The sequence below is a fragment of the Haplochromis burtoni genome, unplaced genomic scaffold (genome assembly GCF_018398535.1).
Source record: "Haplochromis burtoni strain Fernald_Lab_line unplaced genomic scaffold, NCSU_Asbu1 Contig_1, whole genome shotgun sequence".
NCBI lineage: Eukaryota > Metazoa > Chordata > Actinopteri > Cichliformes > Cichlidae > Haplochromis > Haplochromis burtoni.
In genome coordinates, this window is record NW_024582362.1 from 1,259,946 (window position 1) to 1,276,465 (window position 16,520).

A 16,520-nucleotide genomic window follows, 5' to 3' on the forward strand; every position below is an offset into this window, starting at 1 on the left:
TTCTCTGGAGATGCCTGGATTTTGTCACTTAGGGTAAAACATGGGTGACAGGGTTGAATTAGAAACATTATGTTTACACAGGAGGTGCAGAGCAGCAGCAGAAAGAGAATGCCTTCAGGCAGAGTATGTAGTTGTGCTGAGTCTAATATACAATCCCTCTACTTGTGCATTTAAGAACACAGAAAAGAAGACCTCACATCTTTGTTTTCTTCTTTGAGTAAAATGCAAGCTGGTATACAGCTCGTGCAGACAGCTGGGTTGGTTAAAATAGAAGTGAATTGTTTCTGTCAGATGCATGCCAAACACGGGATTAAAAAACAAAGTTGCAATGCTTTTTGTGTAGATGTACCTCTAGGGAAGAGCTATTCTAGTCTTTTGAACTCACTTTCTTTAACCACAATTTATGGTTACTATTACTCCAAAGTCTCAGAGATTGGACTTGAACAAGTCAAAGCAGCTTTTCATATTCAGAACCTACCTCCAGAGTTGAGGTAGCGTTTCCCAGTGCGGACTAAGGGGTACTTGTCAGCAAGCTGTTTATCTGGCCATACCAGTCCCTCTGCAGCAAATAGCACCTTGTGATTGGCCTGCTGAAACTTCCTGAGAATTTCTTCTGGTCCCCCAGCAAAGATAAGATCATAGCTAAAAGGGAGGAGGGAAGGCGAAATGCAATAGATCATTTAACCTTTCAACTTCATCAACATCTTTTATCTTACATCTGACACACCTGCTAGGCTTCTACTTGCCTGAGACTGATAAACATCTCAATGTAAACAGTAGACATTCTTCAGGTGGAAACACTTGTTTAGCCAAGCACTGTGGATTGCACTGCTAGGCATTTCAAAAAATGCTGTGATTTGTCAGCCACCAACACACAAAAGCACTTTAACTGTGCTGATGCATGCATGGCCTATACAGTTCTGCGCCAGACTGAGGGGAAAATGCCCACCTCATTACATAAGCCTCATGGTGACTTGTTTAAAAGTATGCTATTACCCAAAGGTCAGATGTTTTAGTATGTGGAAAATCGTAATATTTCTGGTGATTTTATTACTTGGAGGTGTGAAATCATAACAATAAAAGAGGCGATTCATTTTAGTGACACCATTCCCAAAATAATTGCTTAATAAATATTTTCTAATAGATGTGGCTGTGATGAAGCCACACTCGTCTGTACTTGTGGGGATTTGACATGAACTAAATCCCATTTTTTATAATAGCTCGAGTTGTGCAATGACAGTTTATCACCATGCCAAGCAAAGCAATTGCAAAACAATTGTAACTATTCATGTAGTTTGCAAACCAAGAAAGGTGCAAAAGACAAATTTGTCCATTAAAACAATTGTCTTTTAGATTTCTTTCTCTGTATTTCTCGTATTTACCTAAACTTACTCAAATGTCTTTTCATGATGTTTAATTAACCATCACTGTAGTGAAATGCCAAATTGTTTTGCTACAATTCCAAACTTTGGTGTTATTGAACACTGTGTAATATTAACTAGTGAATATTAACTGCTGGTACCAAGAATTGTTTTAGGTTGCTAGACTCATCAACACAAACTAGCAGGCGAATGTAACCAGTATCTAACATAGCTTAAACAAGGTGCTGGAAATATTCCTTAGAGATTTTGGTCCATATTCACGTGATACCTAAATATCCACGATGTAAATATCCCATTTCGAAGGTGCTCTATTGTTACCTACTTACCATGAAGTAAGTAGAAAATTTGTCAATAACATTGTCATGATTTGAGCTTTGTGACATGGTGTGTTGCCATCAGAAAATGGGTTCACTCAGTTACAATACTCAGGTTGGCTGTGGCATTTAAATCATGCTCCATTGGTGCTAAAGAGGCCAAGGTATGTCAAGAAAATATTCTGTGCCCCATTACTGCACCAACAGCCTGAACCATTGGTAAAAGGGATGTTATTTACACCCAATTCGGACTCTAGTATAATAATAATGGATTGGATTTATATAGTGCTTGTCAAGGCACCCAAAGCGCTTTACAATGCTACTATTCATTCACTCTCATATTCACACACTGGTGGAGGTAAGCTACGGTTGTAGCCACAGCTGCCCTGGGGCAGACTGACAGAAGCGAGACTGCCATATCGCGTCATCAGCCCCTCTGGCCAACACCAGTAGGCAGTAGGGTAAAGTGTCTTGCCCAAGGACACAACGACCAGGACAGAGAGCCCGGGGATCGAACCGGCGACCTTCCGGTTACAGATGCGCTTCCCAACCCCCTGAGCCACGATTATTATCTGAATGTTGCACCAGAAATCAAGATATCAAGCATGTCATTAATTTGTTTTCCAAATTTGTTGAACCATTGCAAATTGTGGCCTCACTGGGTGACACCCAGTGTGGTCTTCTGCAGCTGTTGTCCAAATGCTTCAAGGTTCCGCATTATGCGCATTCAGAGAAGCTATCTTGCACATCTTGGTTGTTACCAGTGATCATTTCGAGGTTCTGTTGACTCTTCTGATCTCTGGCATTAACAAGGCATTTTCATTCAGAGAACTGCTACTCACTGGATATTTTCTCTTTCTCTGACCTCTATTTTGGACCTTTGTATGACCCAGACATGGTTGTGTGGGAAAATCCCATTAGATCAGCAGTTTCTAAAATACAACAGCCTGTCTGGCACCAACAACCTTGCCACGTTTAAAGTCACCTTTCCTTCCCATTCTGATGCTCACTTTAAACGTCAGCACATTGTTGTAACCATGTCTGCATTCCTAAATGCACTGAGTTGCAGCCATGTGATTGGCTGATTTGATATTTGTGCTAATGAGCGGCTGAACAATAATAAAGTACCCAGTAAAAAGAACATCTGGACATAGTTATGCAGCAATTACAGAAAACGTGTTATTCTCCTGTCTTATGAATTTAAAAATGGAAAAACCATTCCGTCCTGTCTTTACAAAGGTGTGAGAAAACACATTTATCAATTTATATTGTGCAACGTGAAACACTGAAGTGATTACTTCTATCTATGCATGTCTTTTTTTAAATGCATGTAGGCGTTTTGATTTTGAAAATTCAGCACATTTTTTAAAACGCACAAAAACACAGTGAATTACAGTTTAATGACTAAATTCATCAGAAGACAAAATATAGGCCTGTGATTGTAGCGAAGGCAGAAACTGTCAAAAAACCCGAGGTGGTCTAGCAGGATTATAGATGTTAAATTACATTTAACTGGCTCCTAATCCTCTGAAATGCAGAGGCAGTTGAATATACTACAATCACTTCCTCTAAAAGGAAAAAAAATACATTCCAATTACCTGTTTCAAGGGTGTGACAGCTCTGCACAGTAATTATGGTGAACATTATTCATGTCACATGGTATGGCAAGTATCATCGTCTGTTGCTCTATTTAAGGAAACGTGGCATGCAAAGCTCTTATTATTCTTAACCACTCACATTTACTCAGTGAAACTTTCCATTTGACTGCAAAACTCATAATTCACCTACCTGCATGGGAGAATTATTCTCCTCATGTGTTTGGTATTGCTCTATAATAATGCCTTTACAAGAAGAAGTGGAGCACACGTAAATATGCAGAAACACCTCTCACTCAGGAAATAAGGCTTTCAAAGCAATTATTATGCTCTGTGATTGTGAAAATTAGTTACAATATCTCATTTATAGCTCTACGTAGCAATTAAAGGTGTTTTGCATCTCTTTTTTATACTGAAACAGAAAACATAAATCAGATCAAAGCTGATGGTTAAACAGAAGCTGAGCAACAACAAAAAACTGAAATAACAAAGATATAGTGTAAGGAAGCAAAAGCACATGATCAAATAACTTATTCTTTTTTTAAAATTTATTATATTTATTGACTGTAAATATAATAAGAATAAAGGCTTTTGCTTGTCTGCACATCTGTCTCACAAATGTCTATTGGGAATATTCTGCATATCTTACATCTGTCAAGGCTTAGATTAAAATAAATTTAGCCAATCAGACATATTTTTTTTATATATTTTCCCATGTAATTAAATGTGTTTATTTAACAGAAAATGAATCTGAATATTAAAGAAAATTTCAGAAAAAAACAGAACGTACCTATCCACAGAGAGGACAACAAGATCCTCCTGATCAGCCAGAGCCTCCATGGCATTCTTCAGTAGTCTGACTTTTTGCCCTCCACCAATAGAACGACCCACATCGCCGCCCTTCCATGCCTCTCCCATTCCCAACACCTAAAACATAACACAGAATGAGTCCCAAAACCCTCTCGACACCAAAAATGGCCTTGCAGCCCTGCCTTGTCTGTCAGTTTTATTTTGTATAGTTTTCAAAAAAAAAAACAACAACTCTAAAATGCACAGTCAGATTGGTTACTTGATTAATAATAAAATAATTCAAATTCTTTAAAGCTGATGGGTTAATATCGCTCAGTTGAAGAGCTTATTACGCTGTGTTCAGTCTACACAACTGCTACAGATATCAGCCCACTTATGGCTCGATTTGGAGGACACAGGGAATCATTGTCTGATGGGAATGAAAATGGGAGCGTTGCAAGACAGCTGATGTTTTAATCTTACATAGTGTTTGTGATGAGAACCAGCGCTGCATCCGGAGCATGCAAGCCTTAAAATGCCCCAGTAGACAAAAAAGCATGTTAAGAGTTTTCTGGATTCTTAAGTGGCAGCTCCATCACTTTTGTGAAGTTGATCAGTATGACTAAAGCCTCTGAGAGTTTTTTTTCTTCCCAGCTGTGTACAACTGTAAACTGTCTGGTTGCATTCCTTTCCCAGAAACATCCATCTAGCCCTCCTTCTTGATAACAACATGTGCAAAACTGATCCGGGAGCCATGTTTACTCTGCAGCCTGATCCCGTACAACGCAAGTGTGATACTATAATACTATAATAGCCTAAGCTAGCATAATAACCATCAGTAACAGGTAAAACTCCTGAGATACAATTACATTTTCTGGATATTCTTTTTTTTACTAATCTTTTTTATGAGCTTTCTGTACAGAAGTTATCGTATGCATTTTGCAGAAACAATATAAGCAAACACATAATAAGAAACAATACACAAGAAGAACTTAACTTAGTTCAAACCACTAAAATGGATTGGCTTGGCCCAAAAGGCTTACAAAGTATCTTGAAAATGTCTGCCTGGAGAACAAAAACAAACTGGTGCAGCACAATTACACGCATAAGCATACAAATGAGGGCAGAGCATGAACTGAACCCTGAGCAAGAAAAAAAAAGAAGGAAAAAGCGTTTTTTTGCAATTGTTTCAACCACAGAGGGGAATTCTGGACCCAGATTAAACGCTATCCATGAATGTTTTTGCAGCTTGCTCCACTCCATTGTTTCCTTTAATAAGTGCAATCAATCCAGGGAAGTTTGTGTTAAAACATTTTGCTGCTGTGTGTGTCAGTGCAGTGCCCTTAACTCTGGATTTGTGAATATGCAGTCATTTCAAAATTTAAAAAGAAAGTTTTACCTTCACAGTGTAGTTAAAATAGTCAGCAGACCTCATGAAGCGGACGAAACCATCTGTTTCCTCAGTTGCAACAGTTAAGACGAGCAATTTCTCTGAAAAAGAGGAAAAAAAGAACGTTAAATATTCCTTATTTTGACCTTAAGTCATCAAATGCTTTCTTTCCTGTGAAATTACAGGGATGCAGGGATATACTCTTACAGAAGACATATTAGGTTGCAAAATTTTTGGCTTTCATCGAAGGATATCCACAAAAATGTGTATATTTTTCTAAGCTTAAATATATGCATTGAGATTCCCACTTCTTTGTGGACCATGATCGTTGTAAACCTCAAACCTATGTCAACATACTGGTAACTATTTGGTTAAGCAAACCTATGTCTGAAATTAGGAGGGACTACTGTAGTTTTAGTTTGATCCCAAAACGGAAGTGTATTTTCAAAGACAGACAAAATAATTTCTTCCTTTTTGGGATAGAAGAACTCCCACAAACCTCCAGGATATTTCTAGTGGCCTTGAGTGCTGAAAACTGAGGTCTGAAGAAGGGTTAACCAAATGCAAATTTTCACAGTAGTGTGTCTGGATTCCTCAAAAGCTCAACTCACTGAGCTAGTTTTCACTTGTTCTGTCATGCTTTGTAAAACGAGGTGTGTGTGTGGGGGGGGGGGAACCACACATCTTTAAATCTTTTTCATGAAATGCTATTACAACATAAAGGGGGGAAACTAATTAATTCCTAGCTTACATTTTAAAATGTGCTGTTCTGTGCTAGCCATCAGACAAGCTAACAAAAAAGTTAATGATGCTTTTATGTGGTTTTAAATGACTATTTGAGAACTATTCCTGCTTTTCAAATATGGAAACCAGACTATCCTCTGTTTAATATACAGCACAAAGTTCCATTAAACCCCTGTAAAATATTTATTGGAAATTGGCAAGTGGAATTGGGAGTGGGAAAGAGTAGATATCTGGGACTTATAAACGCTTCCACAGGACCTAACTCAAAAATGCAGCCTGCCCGAGAACATAGTTAAAGAGCTTCCATTTCTCCTTTGGAGTGCAAAGTTTAACACGATTATCATCACTGATCTTTTTCTTGTCTTTTTGACTGCAATGCAAACCTCACTAGACATATAAAGAGTTAAATTATTAGACAGTTCAAAAAGGACATCACGTTTTCATCTTGAGAGACCTGTTAATCTTGGCCAAATAAATCTTACATGGCTGTCCTTTGATGTGGATCTAAAAAAAAAGCTGATACAAGTTAAATGGATACATTTGTTGCTTCACTTTTATTTCATATAATTTAAATGCAGTTTATGAAACCCTAGTTTTTAAAATGTAATGTTTGTTCAATGTTAAGATACAGAGACCTTAGTTCCTGTTCCATCCCTTGCCCCATACAATGAACAGTTGGAGGAGCATGGGCTTTTTAAAACATTTGAACAACTACCCTGAAAACAGAAGATTTGTCTGCAAACAAGTGATAGTGTAACTTAAAAAATGTGAAACAAAGGTAAAACAGAGACCCTTTGCTTTTGAAACTTGTTGGCTGCAGCAGTATGGCACAGCTTTTACTCTGAAGGCAAACAGTCTTATTTGCATTTGTGTTGCACTTTTCACATTTTCACTACCATTTTATTAGTAGTTAGCGAGTGTTTGCAGGCAAGTCTGTGTCTTCTAAGCAAACTGTGGATGACTGCAACACTACCACAGAGACCAGTTTCACCTAGCGAGACAGCAGCATTCGGCAATCAATCACTGACTGATCAGTAAATAAACCTTTTTCCAAGTAACCAGTAGTTACCAGGGGCCACAGACCAGTATCTAAGTCTGAGTGACCAATTGGAGTTTTAGCAACTGATTTTTTAGTGACAGCCATCAACCTCCAGTGACCCCTCGCCAACTAGTTGGGGTGTACACATGCTTCCCTAGTGACTGGAGGTTGCTAGGGAGACACCAACCATTCTCTAGGCCTGTTTAACTGGGGACGAACTGACACAGACATACTAACAGCTATCTACTACTTCTCACTATGTGAACAAAAAACACAAACAACTGAATATATGTAAACAAACCTCAGAAACTAATGTAAAATTAAACATGCTGTCAAGTAGAGCTGGGGGATAGAACGATAACGATATGTATTGCGAAATAACTTTTTCTCGATAGAAAAGTTAAACTATTGCGATAGACCTCATCTCTCTTGTCCTCTTAGAAAAAAAAAGAACAGCCAATCCAAATTAACTAGCGCAGAGCCGAACCAATCACAGCCGCAGCATCACGTCACGTGACTTGTTACGTACAGCACAAGTGCCTAGCCGCACATGTGTATTTGTTTTGGAAGCAGCCAGCCGCCGTGCCGCCTGGGTAATGGAGGAAATGAGTGTGCCGACTAGAGAAAAATCAACCGAGAGCGTGACCGAAGGTTACCGAAGAGAAAACAGATAATGTTCCAATGCCGGAGAGATTGTTGAACGGAAGAGCCACAGAAGTTCCGTAGTGTGAAGGTATTTCGGCTATTTCAAGTCTGACAAAAAACAGAGTAGCGCGCACTGTAAATTGTGCTGAAAGCAAGTCTGGAAATACAATAAACTCAGTCAATCTCTGACTGGAAGCGCTGATTCGTCATTTGGCTTTTGTCAGACTAAAGTAACTGTTAAAACTGTTTGAAAAGCTAAGCTATACAACAAGGAGAGATTGAGAATTTCCTTTTAGTTCTCAGTTTATTTGATATTGACAAAAGTTACTTAATTTTGTCTGTTCTTCTGTAAAACAAACTAAGATTTATTTTTAGAATTAATATTTTGTTTCTAAGTGGAATTGACAATTTAGTAGTCTGTTTTGTTTGTTCTGTTTTGAAACTTAAACGCTTTAGCGGCTGCCCTTTGTGTAGTTTGCAATATTTGCCTTTATTTATCTGAAAAAGTCTCATGTTCCTTACATCAGTTGAACTTATTATGGGAAATAAATATTTAAATCAAAACAAGTTGCTGATTATTTCACATTTTACTTGTGAGCAACGGCACATTTAAATCTTACAAATATAGTTATTTGGCTTATATCGTGATATATATATCGTTATCGCCTGAAATGAAAAAAAAAACATATCGTGATATAAAAAAAATCTTATATCGCCCAGCTCTACTGTCAAGTAAGGAACTAGTTCACATGGTAGGTCCTGTTCTAGAGCTGTATTTGTCCAGAAAGCTCATTGCAACTCTTTTCCATCCCTTTACCGTCAGTGTGACTTAGCTTAGACTTCGCTCTCATCTCTGTCTAGTCTGTGCGGCTCCGTCATCACAGCCATTCCAGTATTAGTGTGACGTAAAAGTCCTGATAGAAAGTGGAAATAATGCCCTGTCTTGCTTTTTCCAAACAGTTCCAAATGCTATGTCACCCAACAAAACCTAGAAACATTTGAAAGAAAGAGTTTCACGTCAATCACTGTAAAGAGGCAAGGGATGACTATTCTGAACCACAGGTGTTCCCTGTTCTTGTTCTTGGCTTGAAGCAAGAAGATGTTGGAGCACAGTGCTGCCAGGGGATGATGTTTCCAGCAGCTGAGAAACACATTTCTCATACCGCTCTATAAAACAGGTTATTTAAACGGTTGCAGGAAAGGCTTCTATTTTGCCCATTTCCCTAAACCTGGCGGACCTGTGAGACACAGAGGCAAAGCTGATGTCTCACAGGTCAGCCAGGTTAGGTATGGGGATAAACGAACAGACTTTCAGACTGTGTACCTTGGAAGCTAGCCATAGTGTTGCAGACAGAAAAGGCGCACACAAATATGTCTTGGAAAAATTCCGAAACCTCCATGAAAGGTCTCTTTTACTTGTGGGCTGTGATTACAGCCAGGGGAAATGTTTAGTATTTCTTTTTGAAATTAACTCCATTTGTTTTTTCTGCACACACATAAACTCAAGACTTCAAGTAGGTTTGTTTGTATTTCTACGATGAAAGATAACAGGGTGCTGCATATTGTGATATCTGCACGGTGACATCTATTTTCACTTCGAAGAGCTGTGCTTCAGTACAGTATATACTCTGAGAAAAAAAGGAAAAGAAAAACAGTGACTTTCCTGTTATGTCAGTGAGACATTTCCCATGAGGAAGAAACGCACTGACAGCTAACACCAATTACTCCTCTGTGACTCTGGCGTGACCTTTCGGAACCACATACTTCACTCCTGTCATAAACATGGAGACCACATGAGTGCATCCCAACAAGCAAGCTCCCACTTAAGTATAGCCTGGAAATGCAAACCACCTTTGATTTAAAAGAAATGAGACATACACTTTTATTTCCTACATTCCAAGTGTTTCTTTTTTTTTCAAACATTTATGGCAATCCCCTAGGAGTTTCAGTGCCCTCATGTGAACTGTTGATGTTAACTTTGCTTAGAAATTTGTGAAACTGTCTTCAAATGCAAGCCAAAGTTCCATCAGAAAACTGATGGGCCAAGCCAATTTGTCAGGGAACGTTTGATGGAGGCTATTGCTGCTTCAGGAGTCTCAACAAGTTACTAATTCAAGGGTTCACATTTCCAGTCAGCATTTTGGGTAATTATATAATGTGCTCAACAGAAACATTAAAAGTAAAGCCATTCATGTGTTCCTAGTTTAACCAGCATGTGGTCTGCTATTGTGACAAAGATTAAAACCAGACCACATTTTGCTACCAATTAATGCAGAAATCCAGGTAAATCTGCCTATTTATTTTACATTTAGAGGACTTGTTCACTCTTCATTATTTAATGGAGCAACAGCACTGTCATATTAGATTAGTGCAAGCTTCTAGGATAGGGCTCCATGAAATTATAACAGACTATTAAATTAAAACAGATCATAACAGTGAAAAGAAATAGTTAAATTATTCATCTAATCTAGCTATACCATCTCACTTGTTTCCCCCAAATATTACATTTTCTTTTAGAAATAAATATCCTTTTATGCAACATTCATAACCTATATTATTCATGTTTAATATAGTAATGATAGCTACTATAGGCTTGGTTTAGACCAGGGGTAGGCAACTCCAGGCCTCGAGTGCTGGTGTCCTGCAGGTTTTAGATGTGTCCTTGATTCAACACAGCTGATTTAAATGTCAAATGGCCTCCTCAACATGTCCTGAAGTCTTCCAGAGGCCTGCGAATGAACTATGATCCAGGTGTGTTGACCCAGGGTGATATCTAAAACCTGCAGGACACTGGCACTCGAGGCCTGGAGTTCCCTACCCCTGGTTTAGACCAACTAAATAACTGGGTGATGAGCTAGCGCAGGGGTGTCCAACTCCAGGCCTCAAGAGCTGATGTCCTGCAGGTTTTAGATATCACCCTGGGTCAACACACCTGAATCAAATGATTACTTCATTATCAGGCCTCTGGAGAACTTCAAGATATGTTGAGGAGGTCATTTGGCATTTGGATCAAGGACACATCTAAAACCTGCAGGACACCGGCCCTCGAGGCCTGGAGTTGGACACCCCTGAGCTAGGGTGTTAATAGAAGACGCACTTCCTTCATTATTTGACTTAATCCGAGGGACTTTTTCAGGGTAATAGAAATACACATCTTCCTTTGTTTTTTTTGTCTAACACTAATTTTGAAACTTAGGGCAACTGACCAGCAGTCCTTTGATGTGTTTTTATGCAAACACCATAATCACACCCATAATGAAGCATAATTGAGCGGCAGATGGTAACACTTATAAAGGAGGTTTTCATACAGCTGTGATTTTAGAGTTTTGGTGTCTAGTCAGGGTAAACACAGCGTGTTCTCTTGTCAGTAGTGTATGAACAGCCCACAGGAGGAGAGGAATGTAGCTCATACAGTGCTGCTGAAACTCTTCTCCAAAAAAGGCATGGACGCCAAGTGGTCTTTCCTTTGCACTTTTCCTCTGCACCACATGGGGCTCAGCCGTCTAGGTAAACTTTCACACTTGGATGAGCAAAAGTTCTGACTCACTGGCTGGGGCTAGGCTTAAGTAAGCATTTCTTGCAGAAAGGAAAGGGGTATCGTGGGAATGTGCCCTGGCCTGCACATAAGGATAACAGGATTCTTTTTGATGAGATGGTCCTGGCCAGTGAACACAAGCCTTAGTTCTATTTTGGTCAAGTAAGTAAAGATACTTCGCAAATATTGCAGTCAATGACCTACACTTATTTTATCTGCATTTACTGGCTTGAGGACGCTGTTCATGTCAACGAGAAACAATCGGCCTCATTCACAGTCTGCTGGAATTGGTCCATATTAACCAGAGCATGATGGCAAGAACAAGAGACCTACTGAGCTAGAAAGGGAATTCTTATAACCTCATCCAGAGGTCATTTAGATTTTCATGCAAGGATTTCATAGTGAACTTTCAGATATTCTTGCAGAAACTCCTGAAAAGCCAGTCTGTGATGTAAATTTAAATTTAATTAAGGTTTGTGTTGACTTCCTGCATTTCTGAGTATATGGAACATGTTAAGAAACTGAGTATAATGGATTTCTAAAGATTCCTCTTAATGTATGGCTTTGCTCCTCGTGCATAACCAGAACCTTAACGCTGATTTATACTAGCACTTTGTATAGCTGAAACCCTTCATTGTGTTACTTAAAGTAACAAGTCCTTCACATACAATTATCTCTCTTTTAAAGGTAATGCTGCTGAAAATATAACTATATAAAAGAAAAGTACAATGGAGAATCATTTGGCTGGCCAAAGCACATTTTTCCTAAGGCAAGTTGGAGAAGCAAGGTTGGTTTAGCAACAAAATATAACAACACTGTTTTAAGGACCCAACCAAGTTTTAACATAGAGGACTACTTTTGGCATGCTTCAAAAATGTGCTGAGACATGCTTGGAGGAAGCTTTGTTTTGAGTGCATGAAGGAAGATTAGCTCCAGAGGCCATACTGGTGCTGGGAAGTGACGAAGCTATGCCAGGTGTTCTTGGCGTTAATCATTGCAAACAGTGCTTATCTTTGTCTACCATGACATTCCTCAGCGTTATTAAGAATTTTCAGATAGAAGATAACGAGGTTGTTGTATTTTCTTGTGTCCTGCAAAGCTAACTCCAACCCTGGAAGAATGTAGCTTCTGATGAATGAATATTTCATCACTTGTATCAGTTGCCAAAAGTTACCGAAATTATTCAAATTCAGCCATCACAAGAATCTGCAATCAGCCAGCATCCCAGCTGAGATACCGGGCCGCAGCTGGAATGAGAAAGGTGTTGATCTGAATATCAATGCAAACTTGGTTATTTAACTCACCCACATTATTAACAATGCCACACAGCGTTAGTCAGTCTCCTTCAGAAGGCTAGTAAATTTGGTTTAACACATTGAAGGGACAGAGGACTTGAAGAAAAAGCTCAAACCCAATCTTGACTGGACATTTCAAAACCTTTGTTTAAAATGTGAGAGAGTAGGGTATTTCTGAAGCTTTATGACTTGTGTATATTGATACTGATAACTTGGCACTGATAAAAATTAGAAAATGATGACCATATGAATGTGTACAATATAAGAAGAATACATGTACACAAAAATGAATGAACTCTTAAACTGTTAATCCCTGACATTTACATCCCTTCATCTCTAAGTTTTCAGATACACATAAAGCATACTACCCAGCCCACAGCTATTTTGTAAGGCTTTTTCCAGCTTTGGAAGATTTAGAATTTTAATGTGACCACAAAGAGGCTTACGCACAGAAGTTTTACTTTTCATGCATTAAACCTGGAGCTTGCAGACACGAGGACCTGTGTGTAGCCTTAGGATAGGCAAGGCATTAGTAAACCTTTTTGCTTACAGAATTGATGAAACAAGTCTTGTTTTTGTTGTCTACAACTAAAATAAAGAGTTTATTTTTTAGTGACTACCAGAGTCACCATAACTGATAAAACACACTATTTCCATAACACAAGAGCCACGGAGGGCATCCACAGAAACGGCTGTGTTTTCAATTACACATTTCAAACCACAGGCACTTCAGGCGTAGGATGTGGCATGATGTCACCAACAGTGGGACAGGAAACAATTTTCGTAGTCTCGTCACACATCATTTTGAATCAGGAATAGCTCATTACCTTTCCTTACACAAACAAATAAAAACTAGAAAAAAAGCTAATCTGTCATTTAGGTTTTGTCATGCTGTGACAGTAAGGACAGTAATTTTCTCTTCTGCCAAAAAGCTGGTTATACTATAGACTTTCAGTAATGAAAGGAACACATAGTCCAGTTCAACATTATGCACTCGCAGGTTAAGCACTCAATCAATATGCTAATGTATTCTGTGCTGAATTGCTGTATAAGGAATAACAAACACAACTTAGGTCTCAATCACATTAGAGTAGAAATTGAATTTCAGCCTTTGTGCAACCAGGACAAATGTGTAAGTGATTGGGCTGATTTTCAGGGTTTTTTTTAATTTTTTGCTGTTTTAGACTGATTACAACCAGCTGGTTGTCCAGAGGTTGAGCATGCAAAATCCTCAACCTCTGCAAGCTCAGTGCAAGGCAATCTGTCTTGGTCCAACTCGGACTCACTCAATCACTCAATCAGATTGCGGAAGGCCTCCAATTAATCGCCATATGTCAAAATAAAGCTGTTAACAGGACTGTATATGTGTGTTAGACTAATGTCTTACTGTTGCAACATGTTAGGTTTAGTGTTAAATTAACATGCACAATTCTCAGTCTGACAATTTGTTTGAGTCACTCACAGCCAACACAACAATGCAAACATGCCAGGATTACATCCCATCTCCACTTGAGTAGTTGTGCCATTTAACTTCAGTATTTTAATAAGACATACCGTAATGTTAAAATGCAACAGTTCAAAATGCTTTTAGTTTAAAGAAAGAATTAACATAACACTGCAGGAGATTCCTAAGAAAATACTTGCTTTGATTTCAGATTTTCTCCTACTTTCCTGGATAGTAGTTTTTACAGTGATTGAGTCTTTCTTTTTACCCAAATCTGTAAATATCTGACCTGAGAAGGAGGGGTCGCCAGCAGAACTTCAAACTTTTAAGAGTTAAGAAACATGTGAAAATTAATCTGTAACGTGTTTTCCAGCATTATGGACCACAAGTTCTAAGTACTCTAAATGTTTCAATAAATAATAGTCATCTTGGCGATTTTTTCAATGAGGAGTGTCGGCCCATCATGCCTCCAGCATCATCAGTGGCAAAGCCAATGAACTGTGCTTGAAATATTTCTTCAGAGATGCCCTCATAGCAAGGTTTTCTAACAGTGCATAAATTCAATTAGTTGTACGTACTGCAGAAAAACCAAAAGATGTGAACATTTAGTTTTCTGGCAACTTAACAGTGACTTCATTACCAATGATGGCTCAGGATTTGATGGGCAAATAATATTTTATGTTCTTCTACACATATATATATATCAGCGGTTACACATAGATTTCAGGTTTGCATAGAGGAATAATTTGTAATAAACCAACAACACAGAGTCCCAAGAAATTTCTAACAGAAGAATTCACCCTTATATCATAATTATATTGATTCTCTCCTCTCATTTGTCAGAACTGTCACACAGTTTTCAGAGAGAAAAACGGACATTAAATGTGCTTCTTTTGCTGCACCTGGAAAGGGAATGAAATGATTTGTTTAAGGCAAACAATGAGCGGGTCCCTAAGAGCATGGGTTGGCTTCTTCTCAGCTATGAAATTTATTTTAACAAGAATCAATGATTACTCATATAAACTGAATCACTGCCTCATTAAATAGCACAAACATGGCTTTACTTTTGATTTTTTCTTTTTTAAAATTGGTTTTGTTGTGTATCAATTACTTAAACCAACATTATAATCAACTACAAAAGGCACTTGATGAGCACATCCTTCACCCGGACTAATGACTTATCCTGCAGTTTTATGAAGTACAAATCAAAACTTAATGTACTGTCTCATTGTTCATGTTACACCTTGATCTTTTCAGTTTTGTTTAATTTTGCAGAGCAGCAGGAATGCACATGAGCATGTCTCTGACTTTGTAGCATAAATAAATAATAACTAAAAAAGTTTTGTTGTTTTTCTCTCTACTATAAATGCATTATAGTAATGACTTTCAGAGGCAAAGTCTGCAAACTGGCCCCAATGTCTAACTTGTTGGCAGGTGAAGGTAAATTTTCCAGCCACAGTATTTTTGACATTCTGGCCAATATTACTACAATCTAAATGAGTCCTGAAATTTTGACGAATATGCAGGAGTCTGAAAAGTACTGCCTTTTCAGTCTTTTCAGCTGCATCAATATAAGGTTCAGCCAGCATGTCTTTTGTCAAAGATCAACAGCTGCTTGATTCCCAGAAAGCCATTTAAAATGACTTAAAATAATTGATTATTTGTACAATAGGGAGTGTTTCGACATTTTTAAAGTGTCATTGACTTTCAGTTCTCCTTGAGAACTGTGCTTCTTGCAGTTTTCATGTATCTATACATTTACAAGTTAACATAAAATCCCTGGGAAACAGCAGAGAGAAAACAAGGCAATGCAAAAAAGCAGACAACACAACACATATTTGGCATAAAGAAGGCACGAAACCAACCTTGTGGTGACATAGTGACAACGTTCTAAGGCATGATTACAACCTTGGCTTGGCAACAAGGTTTGTTAAGTTTGTTAGACTGGAATTACAGGCAATAGAGAGCGCTATTATACAGTATATAAGGCATGGACAACCTTAGGTGGGGTTTCCTTTTCTTCTCTATAAAATGCTGCCTGTTGACACGTCAATGATGTCTGGGAAAAGGCTGAGAGATGCATTATCCATGGAATAGGGGGACAGAGTACAAGCCATGAGAAATAGCCTTTAACCTAGCCAGCATTTACTATTAAACTTCAGGCATTGCGTCATATTAAATGATACTAGTTCTGATAGGATGCCTGTCAGAGGTTAACAGTGGGCTGGTTATTTTAAACTATGTGTTGCAGCAAACTATTCAAACTTGGATTAGCAAGACCTGCATATTGAATCCAATGCTCCGTCCGAAGTTCACACAGTCATTCAGACATAAGTGAAAGGCTTCTT

The 16,520-nt window shown here is 38.4% G+C and overlaps 1 protein-coding gene across 2 annotated transcripts in view; it reads right to left on the reverse strand.

Moving 5' to 3' along the window:
- Positions 1-16,520, reverse strand: part of plod2 (procollagen-lysine, 2-oxoglutarate 5-dioxygenase 2) — a 37,334-nt gene that overhangs the window by 18,420 nt on the left and 2,394 nt on the right. For both annotated transcript variants that reach the window (XM_005912336.2, XM_005912335.2), the window contains exons 2-4: positions 5,480-5,571; positions 4,082-4,218; positions 479-642 (exon numbers count right to left, since the gene is read on the reverse strand). In XM_005912336.2, coding sequence (XP_005912398.1) covers positions 479-642; positions 4,082-4,218; positions 5,480-5,571 — 393 coding nt within the window. The remainder of the gene's footprint in view (positions 1-478; positions 643-4,081; positions 4,219-5,479; positions 5,572-16,520) is intronic.